We start from the raw sequence: 18,695 nt of genomic DNA on the forward strand, positions 1-18,695 counted from the left end.
CGCCCGTCTCTTAAAAAAAGAAAAAGAAAATAAGGAATGAAGAACCCACCGTGGGTCAGGCACGGTGCTAACCTCTGCAGAAGTTTCCATACAGTACACTGGCGTGCAATGCCCACGCCACGTTTTGCAAGGTCCGCGGGAAGCCTTGCGGCGACCTCACTGCCGCCCAATTTCTGGGCAGCGGCGGCGCAGCGCCCCCTGGCGGCCATCCCGACGGCGGTGCCCGCGGGCAGGGTTCGAAACTGTTGGCATTGGGACTTACTCCAGCCTCTGCTCTGGGAGGCCCTCCCAAGCTGCCTGACCTCCCGGGGCCATGCAGAAGGCCTCCCGCAAAAACAAAAAAGGTAACTGGGGAGAAGGAAGCCGGTGAAGAAGCCCTGGGGACCAAGCCTTCCTCAATTTTCCTCCTCTGTAAAATGGCAACGGTACACTCTTGGCCTGGGAGATAACCTCCCTCCATCGTTATTATTATTATTATTATTATTATCATTATCATTACCATTATCATCATCATCATCATCATTTGAGAAGGAGTCTTGCTTTGTCCCCCAGGCTGGAGTGCAGTGGCGTGATCTCAGCTCACTGCAACTTCTGCCTTCCAGGCTCAAGTGATTCCTCTGCCTTAGCCTCCCGAGTAGCTGGGATTACAGGTACCTGCCACCATGCCCAGCTAATTTTTTATTTTTAGTAGAGATGGTGTTTCGCCATGTTGGCCAGGCTGGTCTCAAACTCCTGACCTCAAGTGATCCGCCCGCCTTGGGCCATCGTTATTTTTATCAAGGTATAATTTCCATGCAGTAAGATCCCCCCTTTTAAAAGTACAGCTACCGTTTTGACAAGCTATACCCACGTTGAACCACCCCCTCCATCAAGATAGGGAACAGTTCCACCACTCCCTAAAATTACTTTGCAATGCCCAGTTGCAGCCAAACCCCACCCCACTGCAGCTCCTCACACCCCCATCTGTTTTTTACAGTGTTTTTTTTCTTTTTTGCCTTTTCCATGGAGAACATCATAAAAATGAAATCATATAGTAAGGAGACTTTAAAAAATTATACCAATGTAAATAGGGAATTTGGCCCTTTCATTTTTATTAAAAGGGCACATAAATCTTAAAATAGCATACGGGTCACTGTATTTTATTTTTAGAGACAGGGTCTTGTTCTGTCACTCAGGCTGGAGTGCAGTGGTATGCTCCTGGCTCACTGCAGCCTCCAATTCTTGAGCTCAAGCAATCCTCCTGCATCAGCCTCCCACAGCTGGGACTGTAGGCATGCACCACCACACTCAGATAATTTTTTTTTTTTTTTTGAGACAGTCTTGCTCTGTGACCCAGGCTGGAGTGCAGTGGCATGATCTTGGCTTACTGCAACCCCCGCCTTCCAGGCAGGTTCAAGCGATTCTTGAACCTCAGCCTCTAAAGTAGCTTGGATTACAGGCATGAGCCACCACGCCTGGCTGATTTTTGTGTTTTCAGTAGCAACGGTGTTTCACCATGCTGGCCAGGCTGGTCTCAAACTCCTGACCCCAAGTGATCCGCCCACCCTCGGCCTCCCAAAGTGCTGGGATTACAGGTGTGAGCCACCACGCCCGGCCTAAATAGAAAAGATGAGGTGTCACTATGTTGCCCAGGCTCTAATCACTTTATACTTCTGCTAGCCCCCAGCTGGGCTTACCGAAGGCTGCAGACTCCTGCATTGAGCAATTCTTGTTCTTTATGGCTTTTTTCCACACAGCATCAGGATTTGACAAGACTTGAAGTTGGCGAAGAGGCTGAACCAGGCAGGCAGGTGCCAGGCAGCCTTAGGCTTTTTCACTGCAGGGCTGTTGTCATTTGGACTGCTTGTCCTTGGGAAGGTTGACATTGCTGTCTGACTAGCCTTGTAGCAAAACCTGTAAGTCTTTCATATTTTAGTCTGGTGCTCTCCTGGGGTCTGGCTCTCCCAGGACCATGGTGCTGCCTCCTCCACCTGGTTGTCCCCAAACACAGCTGCTCACTCTTTTCTGAGCTCACCCTCTTCCAGGGAGGAAGCATTGAAGATCTCACTTTCAACAGCAGTAGGGTCATCTTTGTCAGTACCTTCGGGTTCCAGGGTCCCTGCCACTGGGCCCAAGCGAGCACCTTCCTCAGGTTTCATGTCTAATAGTTCATCCTAAAACACATAAAATACTTTTTCCAGCTTCAGTTTTTTCCTTGTAGCGGTTTCCATCCTCTAATGAAATTAATTGACTCAGCTCCCGCACGGCTGCATCTGTGCTTTCCTGCTGGGTGAGCTTCTTTTCTTCTTTCTCAACTAGTTTTTTCAGAGGGTTTTGTAAGTGCTTTAAAGTAGTGACTTCATATGGCTGATAACCTGTGAAGCTCTCATGGATGGCTGCCATAGTGTGAGAAGTCTTCTCTCCAAAATGAAGCAGAGTGGTCTGGTATGTTGCTAGCATTTGAGACAGGAGATTGCATGTATTTACTTGCTCCAAGAAGATCCACATCCAACTTCACTTTGTCAAGGTTTTTTTTTTCTTTTTTTTGAGATGGAGTCTTGCTCTGTCACCCAGGCTTGTAGCTGGGATTACAGGCATGCACCAACATGCCCAGATAATTTATTTTTGTTTTTGAGACGGAGTCTCACCCTGTCACCCAGGCTAGAGTACAATGGTGCCATCTCAGCTCACTGCAACCTCTGCCTCCCGGGTTCAAGCGATTCTCGTGCCTCAGCCTCCCAAGTAGCTGGGATTACAGGCACGTGCCACCATGCCCAGCTAATTTTTTGTATCTTAGAGACAGGTTTCACCATGTTGGCCAGGCTGGTCTCAAACTCCTGATCTCGTGATCTGCCCGCCTCGGCCGCCTAAAGTGCTGGGATTACAGGAGTGAGCTACCATGCCTTGCACAAAGTTTTTTTTTTTTTTTTTTTCAAGATGTACTTGTGTTTCTTGCCTTCCCGAACTTCTGCATTTGCTTACAGAGGTCTGGATCAAACTCCTGAGACACGTTCTTATTCTGTAAGGAGCCTTTTGAGTCTGGCTTCTTTTACTTAACCCTGCTGACTTTTAAAAGTGGGCTCCTGGTAGCTTACCTTATAAGCATATTGAATTTACAAACTGAGATGGGAACCACTGGACTTTGCCCAAGATGTGACTTCTCTGTTTGCTCAGGAACCAGAGCTTCAGGCAGGACATATCCTGCCCCCAGTTGCTCCCAGAACCCTGAAAAGTCTCTGAAGATGGCATCTTGTTTATATTATGCTATTTTATTTTCCCAAACAGAGAGCATCTGTGGTTTTGGAAGGTGAGGTTGGAGATGGGCAAGGACGTTTGCTTTGGAGGAAGGGGCCATGAACCCCTCCAGCTCCCGACGGCCAGAGGTAGGGAGCTGGGGGAGCCTCTCCCTCAGCAGCGGCCTTGAAAATACCACAGTCACATGGACTTGGCAAGCTTGTGTGTCACCTGTCCTTATGGAAAGGAGTTGTGTGTGAAATGCTGGAAAAGTGTGCTGAAAACAGATCTCCCCAGGAGCTTCCTGTGTACCGAAAAGGAGTTTCCTAGCAGCTTCCTCTTGGGAAATTAACTTGTTGTTTTGAATGTCCTTTTAGTCCCTGAAATTTTTCTTGTGAGATTTGGTTCTGTAGAAAACATTTCAACCCCTCCCACTACCCCTTGTCTCCAAGGCCTTCGGATTTTCCCCCACGTGCTTTTTGGATCCACCCACTGCTCATTTCCGCTGTCACTGCCATGACATGCACCAGGACTCTTTCATTTTCATTTCATTTCATTTCGTTTCATCTAACCATGTCCAGCTTTACTCACTTCAGAGCTTTTTCCCTAAGGAAGTCTGAGAAGCAGCCTCTGTCTGGTTGGTCCTCACTCCTCCTGCCTCCCCCTCCTCTGACAGGGACGGTTCCTTCCTTTCTCAGACCTTAACGCAATGTGCTCCTGATCCACCTTTCTTTGCCTCAATATTTCCTATTGGTCCTTTTGGCCTTAATTCAAATTTTAGCACTGCTGGAAGCTTGACCCGCCATCCCCAGATAAGACTTTGGCCCTCTGTAACTCATTCTCAGAGCCCTCCGTCCTTTTCTTTCATAGCATGAGTTACAGTTATCCAACATGTATTTACATGACTGATTGATATCTGTCCCCTCCACTAGGCTGTAAAATTCATGAGGACGAGAAACACATGTGGGCCGGGCACGGTGGCTCACACCTGTAATGCCAGCACTTTGGGAGGCTGAGGTGGGAGGACTGCTTGAGTCCAGGAGTTCAAGACTAGCCTGGCCAATATAGTGAGACCCTGTCTCTACAGAAACAATAAAAATTAGCCGTGTATAAGTAGCACATGCCAGTAGTCCCAGCTACTTAGGAGGCTGAGGTGGGAGGAGCCCTTGAGCCCAGGAGATCGAGGCTGCAGTGAGCCCTGATCATGCCACTGAACTCCAGCCTGGGCAACAGAGTGAGACCTTGTCTGTTAAAACCAAAAAACCCAACACATCTGTTTTGCCCACCATGGTAAACCCAGGGCCTAGCACACTGTCTGTATCAATAAATATTTGTTAAGTGAACAGATAATACTAATTAATATTGATTAAGCACTCACAATATGCCAGGCTCTGCAAAAGCCCTTTAATGCACCCATTTAATTTTCAGAAGAGCTCTCCAAGGTGAACACTTTTTATCCTCATTTTACCGATAAGGAATCTGAGGAATAGGGATTAAATAACTGTCCCAGGGATCTGGCTTCAGAACCCCAGTGGGTATGGCCATGCTTCTGTCTTGGTGAAGTACTGAAATAAGTTCCCCTCTTTTGGTTAGAAAGAGGAGTCAGCATCAAGGTCAAAACATCTGTACACAACTTGAGCAAAACACAGCAGACCAAACTCACTGTGGACAGCCTGGGATTAGGCCTCATCATCATCCAGCATGGACCCTACCTCCAGATCACCCACCTCATCAGGAAGGGGGCTGCAGCCAACGACGGGAAACTTCAGCCAGGTGACTGCCCTTTTGCCATGCTTCCCAACCACCCATCCTGCCCATCTGCCTGCAGGGTGACTCGGGTCACCGGGTTTCAGTGTAACTATAAGGATATGACGGGCATGGTGGCTCACGCCTGTAATCCCAGCACTTTGGGAGGCCATGGCGGGGTGGATCACTTGAGGTCAGGAGTTTGAGATCAGCCTGGCCAACATGGTAAAACTTCGTCTCTACTAAAAACACAAAACCTGGCTGGGAGCGGTGGCTCATGCCTGTAATCCCAGCACTTTGGGAGACTGAGGTGGGTGGATCCTGAGGTAGGGAGTTCGAGACCAGCCTGGCCAACATGGTGAAACCCTGTCTCTATTAAAAATACAAAAATTAGCCAGGCGTGGTGGTACACGCCTGTAATCCCAGCTACTTGAGAGGCTGAGGCAGGAGAATCACTTGTACCTGGGAAGTGGAGGTTGCAGTGAGCTGAGATTGCGCCATTGCACTCCAGCCTGAGTGACAGAGACTCCGTCTCAAAAAAAAAAAAATAAATAAAAATAAATAAATAAATAAAATAAATACAAATACAAAAGTTAGCTGGGCCTGGTGGCGGGTGCCTGTAGTCCCAGCTACTCAAGAGGCTGAGGCAGGAGAATCTCTTGAACCCAGGAGGCGGAGGTTGCAGTGAGCTGAGATGGCACCATTGTACTCCAGCCTGGGTGACAGAGTGAGACTCTGTATAAAAAAAAAAGAAAAAAAAAAAAGAGATGACATTAGTTGAGAACTTTCTATGGGCCAGCCAATGGCTATCACTTATATAACTATCACTATTGGGAATATTAATTCATTTAATTCTGACTGGGTACAGTGGCTCACACCTGTAATTCCAGCACTTTGGGAAGCCAAGGTGGGAGGATCCGTTGAGGCCAGGAGTTCAAGGCCAGCCTGAGCAACACAGTGAGACGCTGTCTATATTAGTCCGTTCTTGCACTGCTATAAAGAAATACCTGAAACTGGGTAATTTATAAGAAAAGAGGTTTAATTGGCTCATGGTTCTGCAGGCTGTACAGGAAGCATGGCTGGGGAGGCCTCAGGAAACTTACAATCACGGCAGAAGGTGAAGAGGAAGGAGGTATGTCTTATATGGTTGGAGCAGGAGGAAGAGAGAGTAGGGGGAGGTGCTACACACGATTAAACAATCAGATCTCATGAGAACTCACTCGCTATCACGAGAACAGGAAGGGGGAAATCTGCCCTTGTGATCCAGTCACCTCCCCCCAGGCCCCTCCTCCAACACCGGGGACTACAGTTCAACATGAGATTTGGGTAGGGACACAAAATCCAAACCATATCACCATTTCTATAACAAAACAAAAGTAGTCCGGCATGGTGTGTGCCTGTAATCCTAGCTACTCGGGAGGCTGAGGTGGGAGGATCACTTGAGTGCAGGAGGCCGAGGCTGCAGTGAGCTATGATTGTGCCACTGCATGCCAACCTGGGTAACAGAGTGAGACCCTACCTCTAAAAAAAAAAATTAAATTTACTTAACGAGGGTCAGTGAGATTGAGTTCCTTGTCCGGGTCACCTGTTTCTCCTAAGTGGGGATTCAGGGACCATGTTACTCCAGAGCTATGGCTCTCGGTGCGTAAAGATATTTTCTTTCATAGGCAGTATTAAGCATTGCTAACACTTAGCTGCATGATCTCATTTCACTCTCACAATCCCTGAGCTAGATTCTGCATGAAACCACCTTGCAGACAAGGAATCAAGATGCTTAGTAACTCTCCCATGGTCACTCTGAGGAGCTGGGATTGAACCTTCTCTGTCAGACTCCAGAGCCTAAGGGCTTTACCAATACTGCCCTGCTCCTCGTGTCTTTGGGTGAATGAATTTTCCATGCAGTTCAACAGGTGTTTTCTCAGTGCCTGGCCTGGGCCTAGTGCTATGCCCAGGAGTTGGGGAGGCAGAATGGGCTGGCGCAGTGGTGAGAAGGAAAAAACATATTGTGTTAGCCGTCCCGATTCAGGCTCAGGGTCTGACACTTTTTAGTTCTGTGACCCTGGGCAAAGCCACTTAACCTTTCAGGCCTTAGTCTCCTCATCTTTGAATTGGGATATTCCTGGGTTTGTGAGAGGTTGCGCAGATTTGATGAAATAATGCATGTTTGTTTCACAGATGGGGTATCACTCTGTCACCCATGCTGGAATGCAGTGGCTTGATCATGGCTCACTGCGGCCTTAAACTCCTTGGCTCAAGTGATCCTCCTGCTTCAGCCTCCTGAGTAGCTGGGACTCAGGCGTGCACCACCATGCCCAGCTAATTTTTATTTTATTTTTTATTTTTTTGTAGACGTGGGCAGTGGAGGCGGTGGGTGAGTGGTGTCTCACTATGTTGTCCAGACTGGTCTCAAACTCCTGGCCTCAAGCAATCCTCCCATGTGGCCTCCAAAAGTGCTGGGATTACAGGTGTGAGCCATTGAGCCTAACCTGATGAAATAATTTTTATGAAAGTGCTTTTAAAACTGAAATGCTATAGAAATATTGGCAATCATCTCTTAGGCTTTTCTTACAGATTCTCTAGACTTTTGCATGTGTGTGTTTTAATAAAAAATGATGGCTGTATGGGGGTCCGAGTGGATTAAGCCACTGGTTTGCAACTCTGGTTACCTATTAGAATCATCTGGGAAGTTTTTAAAACCAAGATGCCTGGTTCCTATCTCCCTACAGGTTTTTGATTCAATCGTTCTTGGACTGGGACAGGGCAGTTTATGTTTTAAAAGCTCCTCAGGTGATTCTAATTTGCAGCTAAGGGTTCCAAGCAATGGATTAAAGAAGAAAGCAGATACATAATGGTTTTATGAAACAGTTTGCTATACCTTAAAATCCAAAGCATTTTCCCCACACATCAGTACTTGGTGGTGGAGAACAAACGGCAGCCGGTGGAGAGTTCTGGACTTACCAGAACAAAAGAACTCCAGGACAGGTCCCATGGGGTTTTCTGCTTCTTCTCAGCTTCTTCAAGGTCAGGTGACAGATGCTGGGTGATGATCCGGGTGCATACTCCAGGGTGCTAGAGTGGGACAGGAGTATGCTTTTAGGTGGGCAACAGAGAATCTCATGGCAGGGCTATAGTTAGTGGTCTCTTTGAGGTTAGAAGCAGTCTTGAATTTCATCTTTTAAATCCAGGACTCACCTACTGTATTAGTGCATTCTCACACTGCTGTAAAGATACTACCTGAGACTGGATAATTTATAAATGAAGGAGGTTTAATTGACTCACAGTTCCGTATGGCTGGGGTGGCCTCAGGAAACTTACAATCATAGTGGAAGAGGAATCAGGCATTTTCTTCACAAGGCGGCAGGAGAGAGTGTGAGTGTGTGAAGGAGGAGCTGTCAAACACTCATAAAACCATCAGATCTCATGAGAATTCACTCACTATCATGACAGCATGGGGGAAACCACTCCCATGATCCAATCACCTCCCTCCCTCCACACGTGGGGATTACAGGTCCCTCCCTCAAAATGTGGGGATTACAATCAGCAATGACATTTGGATGGGGACACAGAACCAAACCATATCGTTCTGCCCCTCCATCTGCAAGCTGAAGAGCAGGGAAGCCAATAGTGACTCAGTCCGAGTCCCAAAACCTCAAAAGTTGGGAAGCCGACAGTGCAGCCTCCAGTCTGTGGCTGAAGGCCTGAGAGCCCCTGGCAAACCACCGGTGTAAGTCCAAGAGTCCAAAAGCCAAAGAACTTGGAGTCTGATGTTCGAGGGCAGGAAGCATCCAGCACAGGAGAAAGATGAAGGCCGGAAGACTCAGCAAGTCTGCTCATTCCACCTTTTTCCACCTGCTTTTTCTAGCGGTGCTGGTAGCTGATTGGATGGTGCCTACCCAGATTGAGGGTTGGGTCTGCCTCTCCAAGTCCATTGACTCAAATGTTAATCTTTTCTGGCAACACCTTCACAGACACACCCAGAAACAATACTTTGCATCCTTCGATCCAATCAAGTTGACAATATTAACCGTCACACCTAAAGTAGTGGCTCATTTGTTATGTCTTTGCTAAATAAATAAATAAATAAATAATAAATGAATATTTGTCCCAGGCATTGTGGGAGATATTTCCCCATCTCTTATCTTTTTTTAACTCCAATTTTTAATTTTATTTGTATAAGGGACACAGTCTCACTGTCACACAGGCTGGAGTGCAGGAGTGCAGTGGCGCAATCATACCTCACTGCAGCCTCGAACCCCTGGGCTCAAGCAATCCTTGTGCCTCAGTCTCCCAAAGTGCTGGAAGTACAGGCATGAGCCACCTCACCTGGCCCCACATGTGTTATCTAATTTAAAGTTTGCAACACTCCTGAAATGTAGATAATGAAATATAGAGGCGTAGAGAGATGAAATAACTTGTTCATCTTAGTTATACAACTGAGTCTGTGTTCAGAGCTGGTATTTGAACCCATGTCTGCCTAGAAAGCCCATACCTTTCTAGCCAATTGCCTAACAACTAGAAATGAGATTTGAATACAGAGGAAGTCCAGAGCCCCAAATCTCTTTGTGACAAGCCTGCCAGTTCTCCTCGGCATCATTCTAGGTTTTAAAGTCTGTAACTCAGTGGTTTTAGACAATGATGATAAGATCTTGGGAGATGATAACTGTAGAAACATGCTATTCCTTTGACCCCATTTCCTCCCAGCCCCATTATCTTTTATCTATGTGCTGAAATTTCTCTCCTTTGGTGTTTCAGGATAGGGTTTCACCTTGATTTCCTAATTTAGTTTAGTGTTGGTTTATTCTGGCTAAACTTTTAGTTCCTTTTGGCCAGTATGGCCTTAACAGATTCTGATATTCTAAGTCTTAAGAAATTAATGTAGGCCGGGTGCGGTAGCACACACCTGGAATCTCAGCACTTTGAGAAGCTGAGGTGGGCAAATTGAGCTCAGGAGTTTGAGACCAGCTGGGGCAACATGACAAAACCCCATTTCAATAAAAAATACAAGAACTAGCCCAACATGGTGGGCATATGTGCTTGTAGTCCCAGCTCCTCCGGGGGCTGAGGCAGGAGGGTTGCTTGAGCCCTGGAGGTCGAGGTTGCAGTGAGCTGTATTTGTATCCCTGCACTCCAGCCTGGGTGACAAAGTGAGACCCTGTCTCAAGAAAAAAAAAAAAAGAAATTAATGTAGCTTCAACAGTAAATACAAGTCATGGACTGGCTACTGCCTAAGCATTTCCTAAAGGCCTGGTGTGTGCAGACACCCAGCGAGGCACTGGGGGTGTAGTGGTAAACGACACAGACGTGGTCCCTAGCTGTGAGGAACTTAAGGAACTTCCAGCCTAGTTGGGAGAGATGAAAAAGATAAAATGTTTTTCAGCAGTGGCTCGGCTGCTGCAAAGTTGATTTAATGTAGGTAATTGAGACAAAGTTTATATAATGTCATCCTATAGCCCATTAAAACAGAAAAAAAAAGTGTAATGAGGTTGGTGTTCATAAATACCAAATTGGTGTTTCTGTATGAAGGGCAATGTTAATATCTATTGCTAGAGTAATCACATTCACATGCTGACATGTTTGGTTTACAGCCAGAACGGTCAAGAAATTGAGCTGTTTATTTCCTGCCCTCTTGATAAAAGTCACCCTTTTACAACATAATTAAGCAGAATGCCAAGCCATAGCTTTCAGCTATAAACACTGCTTTTAACATTAGGTAAGTAAGCTCATCCGGGGAGGGTTTTTTTTCTCCATTGTAATTAACCTCAGTAGGATGAGCAACTGTTTCATATTGCTCAAGCTGCAGGTAGCCTTGTTTCATTCTGAAGTAAGCCTCAGATACATAGTTGATTGTACTACCCCCAGCTACTGCTTAAGACCAAAGTAGAAGGTTTTTCTCCACCCTTCTAAGTATTCATTTTCTTGAATTCTGGGAACTTTGTTTCTGATAGGATCTAGAGCTATGGACATTTGTCCTTGGCATCCTTGGAGGATTCTTTTGGGATCAATGTAATTCCTGATTGAAGCCCAGTGCATGCATCAGAGAAGGCACTTCTTCTTGACCCTTTTCTTCTCTGAGGTTAGGCTTCAGCTGTCTTAGAATGAGGCTGCTTGAGGGTCTCCAGAAGGTCAGTACTAGTAAGATCTGAAGACTTAAGATTTTGCCCAACGTGAGCTGGTCCTTAAAAAGCAAATCCTTTGTATTCCTTTCTGAAGTCTTGCCGAATGCCGTTGTACCAGTCAGTGTTCCTCATTGCAAAAAACAGAAAACACTTCTGTTAATGCACTGAATTTGGGATACTGAGTCTGACAGAATCTCCCAAAAGGCTGGAGAAGCAGGCTTGGAAAATGGTGAGAGAACCAAGAGCTGTGTGTAACTACCCCTAGCAACTAGAAGTTCCTGTCACTCTTTTGCATCTCCTCCTCCACGTTCAGTGACCCAGGTGGGAGTGTCAAGTGGCTGGATCTCACTCACAGGTCCATGACCTAGCTGCTGGAGGTGGGGACATGGGGGAGGTTGGAGCAAGTGAATAATTGGCCTTTGTGGCTTCCTTCAATTTGGGGGTTTCGGGGGTTAGTGCTCAAGATGTAGTCCTCTTCCCAACTGCCGGGGACTCGGAAGCTGCATGGTTGACCATCTTGTTTCTTTCCTTATCCTGCATTGCCCTAAGGTAGGGAAACCTAGCTGTCAAATCCCTTTAAACCAACATACTCACTGCATACACATCTTACAATTAATTAAAGCATGCCTAATTGCCCAATGTTTTATACAGAATTATTTGCTCAACTAATACTGCACAAGGTTAGAGAATTAAAATGAAAGGCTTTATGTTTAATATGGTCTATTAACTGTGGAGGGCACTGGAAATTGCCAGGCAGGTATAATAGAAAGTAGGTCATTTATTCATCACTTAATGTAAGTGGTTTTTTCTTTCCTAGCAATAGCCATTCATTTTATTTGAAACTAATCTATTTTTGGAATCCTAACAGCTGGTTCCAATTATAAATGTTTTTTAGCCTCTGTCACACCAAGAACTTCAGAAACGTCTCAAAAACATCATATAATGTCTACCAATATACTGCTATTAAGAAACATCTTGCATACATTCTTCAGTACGCAAAGGACATTCATATCATGGAGATGAACATCTTTATTAAATAAAGGCTGGGCCGGGTGCGGTGGCTCATGCCTGTAATCCCAACACTTTGGGAGGCTGAGGTGGACAGATCACCTGAGGTCAGGAGTTTGAGACCAGCCTGGCCAACACAGTGAAACCCCATCTCTACTAAAAAAAAAAAAAAAAACAAAATTAGCCAGGCATGATGGCACATGCCCATAATCCTAGCTACTTGGGAGACTGAGGCAGCAGAACCACTTGAATCTGGGAGGCGGAGCTTGCAGTGAGCCGAGATCACGCCACTGCACTCCAGCATGGGTGACAGTGAGACTTCATCTCAAAAAAAAAAAAAAAAAGGCTGAAGCCTGGTTTTGGTTCAAAAAGAATCAACAATATGAACCCATAAAATGAAATACCTCACAATAAAGCCAGAAATCAATATAGTCCCTTTAAACTCCTAGTTTTACTGATACATATTTTTTTCCCTCTTCAGGTGATGTTCTGATTAGTGTTGGCCATGCCAATGTGTTAGGATATACTCTTCGAGAATTTTTACAGCTTTTGCAACATATCACCATTGGAACAGTGCTACAAATCAAGGTTTATCGAGATTTTATTAACATTCCTGAAGAATGGCAAGAAATATATGATTTAATCCCTGAGGCCAAATTCCCAGTAACAAGGTAAATAGTTCATTTTAGGAACTCTTTGTTATAATACAGAATCCCAGGGCCTGTGAGGCATAGATGGTTTAACGTGACAATTATCAAATGATAAGGATCATGACAGGAGGACTGGTGACACTGTCAAAGTAATTTCCTGGGTTTCTGGTATTAGATCTGTAGGATCTAATATGAGAAAGCACGATAAAGTCAACTTGGAGTTAAAAAACAAGTCATCAGTTGGGAATTTTGTCCCCCTGCCTACCTGCATGGTGCCCCTCTTTCCCGAGTCAGCGCTTAAAATGTTTCTTGTGGGCCAGGTGTGGTGGCTCATGCCTGTAATCCCAGCACTTTGGGTGGCTGAAGCGGGTGGATCACGAGGTCAGGAAATCGAGGCCATCCTGGCCAACATGGTGAAACCCCGTCTCTACTAAAATTACAAAAATTAGCTGGATGTGGTGGCACGTGCCTGTAATTCCAGCTATTCGGGAGGCTGAGGCAGGAGAATCGCTCGAACCAGGGGTCGGAGGTTGCAGTGAGCCAAGATCGTACCACTGCACTCCAGTCTGGAGATAAAGCGAGACTTTGTCTCAAAAAAAAAAAAAAAGTGCTTCTTGCAAATCCTATTTGCAACTTTTCAACTTTTTGTTCTCTGGGTCCTTCCCAGTAACATCTAAGCTTTTTTAAACTTCTCCCATCTTGGCAAATCCTATCTTCAGTCCACTCTCCTCTCCCTACCCTCTTTAGCCACTGGTCTTTTGCATCCCCTCCCAACTTGCTAAAAGCTGTATTAGACACCTCCATTTCCTTGAGACGCCACTTCCCAGACACTCCTCCACCCACTTCAATCTAGGCTTTGCTTTCATCCCTTGGCTGAGTCCTTTTCCCAGGGCCAGCCATAGCCTTCGCACTTCTGATCCCACTAGATTCTTCTGTCTTTATCTTGCTTGGCTTCTGAGCAGCATTAGTCACTTAACAATTTCCACCCACTCTCTTCTTGAAATAGCACTTCCCAGGCTTCCGTGACACCACACACCCGATTTTCTTGTTACCTCTGGCCATTTCCTCTTCGTGTCCTTTCTCCTAGCCAGTTTCATTGATGCCTGTAGTTTCTATGATTATCCATATGCTAATTACTTTCAAATTGTGTTATCAACAAAACTGTATTTTTTTTTTCTTGGAGACGAGGTTTTGCTCTTGTCGCCCAGGCTGGAGTGCAGTGGCGTGATCTTGGCTCACTGCAACCTCTGCCTCCCGGGTTCAAGTGATTCTCCTGCCTCGGCCTCCAGGGTAGCTGGGATTACAGGCGCATACCACCACACCCGGCTAATTTTTGTATTTTTAATAGAGACGAAGTTTTACCATGTTGGCCAGGCTGGTTTCGAACTCCTGCCCTCAGGTGATCAGCCTGCTTCAGCCTCCCAAAGTGTTGGGTTACAGGCACGAGCCACCAAGCCTGGCCAGAATGATCTTTTTGTAATGCAAATCTGATCCTGGCATGTTCCTGCAAAAAATCTCTTAAGACTTCTTGTTCTTGGGAGGGACAGCATTAGGAGATATACCTAATGCTAAATGACAAGTTAATGGGTACAGGAAATCAACATGGCATATGGATACATATGTAACAAACCTGCACATTGTGCACATGTACCCTAAAACCTAAATTATAATAATAAAAATAAAATAAAAATAAAATAAAATAAAATACAAAAAAAAAAAAAAACGACTTCTTGTTCTTTGGATAAATGTCAAAATCCTCACATTGGCCAACAATGCTCTATGGGGTTCAGCTGGCCTCTGCAAACCATTCCAACTTCAATTCATACTGCTTTCCCCATCCTTCTCTAGCTCCCTTTAGCTTCCAGCTCTCTGCCTTTTGTTACTCCTTGCCTCAGGGTCTTTGCACTTGCTCTTCTCTGTCTGCAACATGTTTGTAACTTTGCTCTTCAGTAGTCACTCTTGAAGGCTCCAGTGTAACTTCTCCAAGGGGTCTTCCTAGAAACAGGTCCACCTAACATATGCTCTCACAGCTCACTCCTTCACATTTATCCCAATTTTAATGAAATAATCTGTGTAGTCAGTTGTTCACTGTGTTTGCCTAGGAGAATGTGAACTCCATGAAGGCAGGGACTGAGTCTGTCTTGTTTTGCTAAAATTGCCCTAGGACTTTCATGTGGTCAGTGGTTCATTTGTTTTTATTTTTTAATTTTAAAAGGCTTATTTTTGAGACAGGGTCTCACCCTGTCGCTCAGGCTGGAGTGTGGTAGCACGATCACAACTCACAATCAAATCCTACTCAGCGACTCCTACACTGGAGGGCACGACTCTAAAAGCCTGGGCTCATCTGGTTACATAACAACTATATGTTCTAAGCATTTTCATTACATGGAGGAGTTCTGAGACCCAGAATATTAAATTCTAAGGATGGTAGACTGACCATTCAAAAGCAAAGATAGAACAGCACAACTTAAGTATGAGGCGAAAACCCACAAACTTAAAAGAACAATACCAAGCACCTGCTGATTCCCTTTCTTAATTAGGCAAAGTACTCATATCTAAGTCATTTTAGTAACTTATGTGTAACGGGGCAGGGAAAGAAGGGGAAGGAAAAAGCTGCTTTCACAAAGCTGGTATAACCTTTTCCGGGAGAAAATGGCACTGGGTATACACACTGGAGAAAATTCTCCATATAACGCTCTGGGTAGGCCAAGTGGTATAGAAAGTTTGTTTCCAGCCAATCCTGACCTCTGCAGGGTTGTGGCTTTATTACCTAATGACAATTTACCTGTCCTTTATAGTTACCTAACCATCGGAGTTGCCAAGGATTCCCCCTGCAGTCTGAAAAAAAAAAAGTTATTAATACTTGGATTTAAAAAAAAAATTCATGTGCTGTTCAGGAAGACCTAGGTGCATCTGAAGGCAAATTAGACAAAATCAGTATTTAAGACTAGTGGCTCTCAGTAAAAATTACTCATTATCAACTGTTTAATACTGGAAGAGATAAACTTTTGAAAAAGCCATTCAAATTCTTGGAAGCAAATACAACAGGCAGACCACCAAGGTTATTAGTGATAACACCAGAAGTCTTAACAGGTTGGCAGGGAAGAAACCTATTTCCTTTTAGCAGGGCAGAATGTACCAGAGATTTGTAATCACAAAGATCTAGTTTTGGTTCTGCTAGGCAACAGCACCAGGACGAGGGAAAGCAAGTGACAGAGCATTCATTCTGGCAAGTTAAAGCAAGCACAGGTACTGTAGGCATGAGAAAAGTTCAGAGACCTGGAGGTGCTAGCAGGCAAGCACCACCTAGTTTCAACAATCAAGAAAGCCAATAATTGGAGAAAGTTAACAACAACAACAACAACAAAAACCTGGCTGGGCACAGTGGCTCATGCCTGTAATCCTAGCACTTTGGAGGCCAGGGTAAGGATTGCTTGAGGTCAGGAGTTTGAGACAGGCATGGGCAACATAGGGAGATCCTGTTTTTACAAAAAAAAAAAAAATTTAAAATCAGCCAGGTGTGGTGGCATACAGCATACACACCTGTAGTCTCAGCTACTCGGGAAGCAGAGGCCAGAGGGTCACTTGAGCCCAGGAGTTCAAGGTTGCAGTGAGCTATGATTGTGCCACTGCACTCCAGCAAGGGTGGCAGAGCAAGACCCTCTCTAAAAAAAGACTCGAAGACTTACTAATGACTAGGATGTTGAAGATCCTTAAGGCCCACTATTTCCTGACTTCCTGACTCCTCTGGAAATCAGTAATATTGTGTTAATGCCACGTGAGCCACAAGAATAGAGTTCTCAGGAGATGGCCAGGTTGAACCTGTCACTTTAGCTGCAGTGAAATTAACCTACCCTTTAACACCTCCTAATATTCTGGTCGATAGTCTAGTATAAGTCTGTGCAAAACTTTTTAAGGTATGGTGAAGTAATTTAAGGCAGAATTTGATTTCCATTAAGAAATGGAAAAAGATTTCAAGATAATTTTAAAAAGAGAAACATTTCAATGACACAGAAAGGTAGTGCTAAAGCTAAATTGTATCTTTTATGGGTCAAAGCCAAGTTATAAGGCATTTTGTTAGGGGACCATAAATGTTTAGACATGAAGAATCTATTTTATTCACTATTCTTTTCATTTCAGCACACCAAAGAAAATTGAGCTGGCAAAAGATGAATCTTTCACAAGCAGTGATGATAACGAAAATGGAGATTTAGATAAAAGACTTCAATATTATAGATATCCGTGGTCAACTGCACATCACCCTGCAAGGAGACCAATATCCATCTCCAGAGACTGGCATGGATATAATAAGGAGAACCATACTATTAGTGTAGGAAAAGACATTAATTGTGACGTGATGATTCACAGAGATGACAAGAAAGAAGTGAAGGCCCCTTCTCCATACTGGATAATGGTGAAGCAAGACAATGAAAGCTCTTCCTCCTCTACCTCCTCTACCTCAGATGCATTTTGGCTGGAAGATTGTGCCCAAGTTGAAGAGGGTAAAGCCCAACTGGTATCAAAGGTTGGTTAGCAAATCTGTGGTCATATGAGCATTTATCTTGCAGACACCCAAGTTTTGTGCCTCACCAGGCACAAATTTGCTATACTTATCAAGGACTGTTTGTAGACTCACCAATTCTCTTCTCTTATGACTGCATTATAAAGCCTTTAGAGATGTTCTTCAATAGGATTATCTAAAGACTTCCCTGGGTTCTTGCAGGCCTCGCAAATCTTATTTTCAGAATAAGACCCTCCTTTCTGAGAAGAATTTCTTTTCTTTTAGAAAATGCCGTAGAGAAATCCCATATCAGAATGTCTGAACATAGTAGAGAATGTCACTTTATGTAAACACCACGTTTTTCTTTAAATATTTAGTTTCTCTCTTTTTTTTGGTAAACTTCAAGTACTATAATTAAAATAAAAAACATAATTCTTTGGCTAGTTATTCACATTAGAATTATTTTTTCCCCCTTTCAGCCCTTCTTTTACTGTAAATATTGAATTGAGGTTAATTATTTGGAAGAGACAGGATAGTAACAGATAAGGGAGAGACAGGAGATGAGAGAAAAACAAAACTGTCAGTGAAGATAAATCAGACATAAAAAATGAATGAATGGGAATATAGGATATGATAGGAAATGTATGTTTTTTGGAAATAATTTTATTGCAAAAAAGGCAAAATGGGTAAAAACCAGACCATTTAGCTGTTGACACCCAAAATGACAAATTTTGAACTTGCTTTCATCTTAAAAGCCACCAATAGTAATCTGGCACTATTTACCCCGATAGCCACTTAGCCTTAATTTTAATAGTTTCTGATGCTTCTATACTCAATAATTGTATTCCTGTCTCCTTTAAAGCATCTAAAACAAAGATATCAGCACATAATAAATACTTGTTGATTAACTCATTGAGAAAAACATAAGAAAAACACTTAAACAGAATGTTTTATTGACTTTAGGTCAGCTGGGAATAATTACCTGCATTTATGCCTTATTTTACCTCACTGGAAGAAAGAGAAATGTTATATTAGAGACTTCTGACTTTCATGTGTTTGCTGCTCTGGGCTGAGAGAACGTTCAGCTCTCTCCTGTAATGTGTGCATCAGTATTACAACTCATCAACAAAAGGTGTATGTCCCAAATTTCCACTTGCTGCCATCGACTTCTGGCCAGAAACAAACTTCTTTGCAGCCTTTAAAGAAACAAACAAAAGACAAAGTTAACAAAAATAAAAATATATATCATCAAGCAGGTGAACTTACTTTGTCATTTCAAGAATTTATGGATAGGACTTTTTTTTTTTTTTTGAGATGGAGTCTCGCTCTATCACCCAGTGTGGAGTGCAGTGCTGCGATCTTGGCTCACTGCAGCCTCCGCCTCCCAGGTTCAAGCAATTCTCTTCCTCAGGCTCCCAAGGAGCAGGGATTACAGGCATGTACCACCATGCCCCGCTAATT

At 44.2% G+C, this 18,695-nt stretch overlaps 2 protein-coding genes and 1 pseudogene across 2 annotated transcripts in view; 1 reads left to right on the forward strand and 2 right to left on the reverse strand.

Moving 5' to 3' along the window:
* Positions 1-1,596: 1,596 nt before the first annotated feature.
* On the reverse strand, positions 1,597-3,228 carry LOC115837079 (annotated as a pseudogene).
* Positions 2,850-17,657, forward strand: PDZD9 (PDZ domain containing 9). Its single transcript, XM_030799927.1, has 4 exons — positions 2,850-3,362; positions 4,807-4,986; positions 12,565-12,754; positions 16,874-17,657. Exons 1-4 carry the CDS (start codon positions 3,299-3,301, stop codon positions 17,265-17,267), a joined length of 828 nt encoding a protein of 275 aa, XP_030655787.1. The 5' UTR covers positions 2,850-3,298; the 3' UTR covers positions 17,268-17,657.
* Positions 17,658-18,150: 493 nt separating this feature from the next.
* LOC100592631 (cytochrome b-c1 complex subunit 2, mitochondrial) overlaps positions 18,151-18,695 on the reverse strand; it is a 31,202-nt gene continuing 30,657 nt past the window's right edge. Inside the window, exon 14 of the mRNA XM_003261446.4 lies at positions 18,151-18,430. Coding sequence (XP_003261494.2) covers positions 18,347-18,430 — 84 coding nt within the window. The 3' untranslated portion in view covers positions 18,151-18,346. The remainder of the gene's footprint in view (positions 18,431-18,695) is intronic.

Source organism: Nomascus leucogenys, chromosome 2 (assembly GCF_006542625.1).
Source record: "Nomascus leucogenys isolate Asia chromosome 2, Asia_NLE_v1, whole genome shotgun sequence".
Lineage (NCBI taxonomy): Eukaryota > Metazoa > Chordata > Mammalia > Primates > Hylobatidae > Nomascus > Nomascus leucogenys.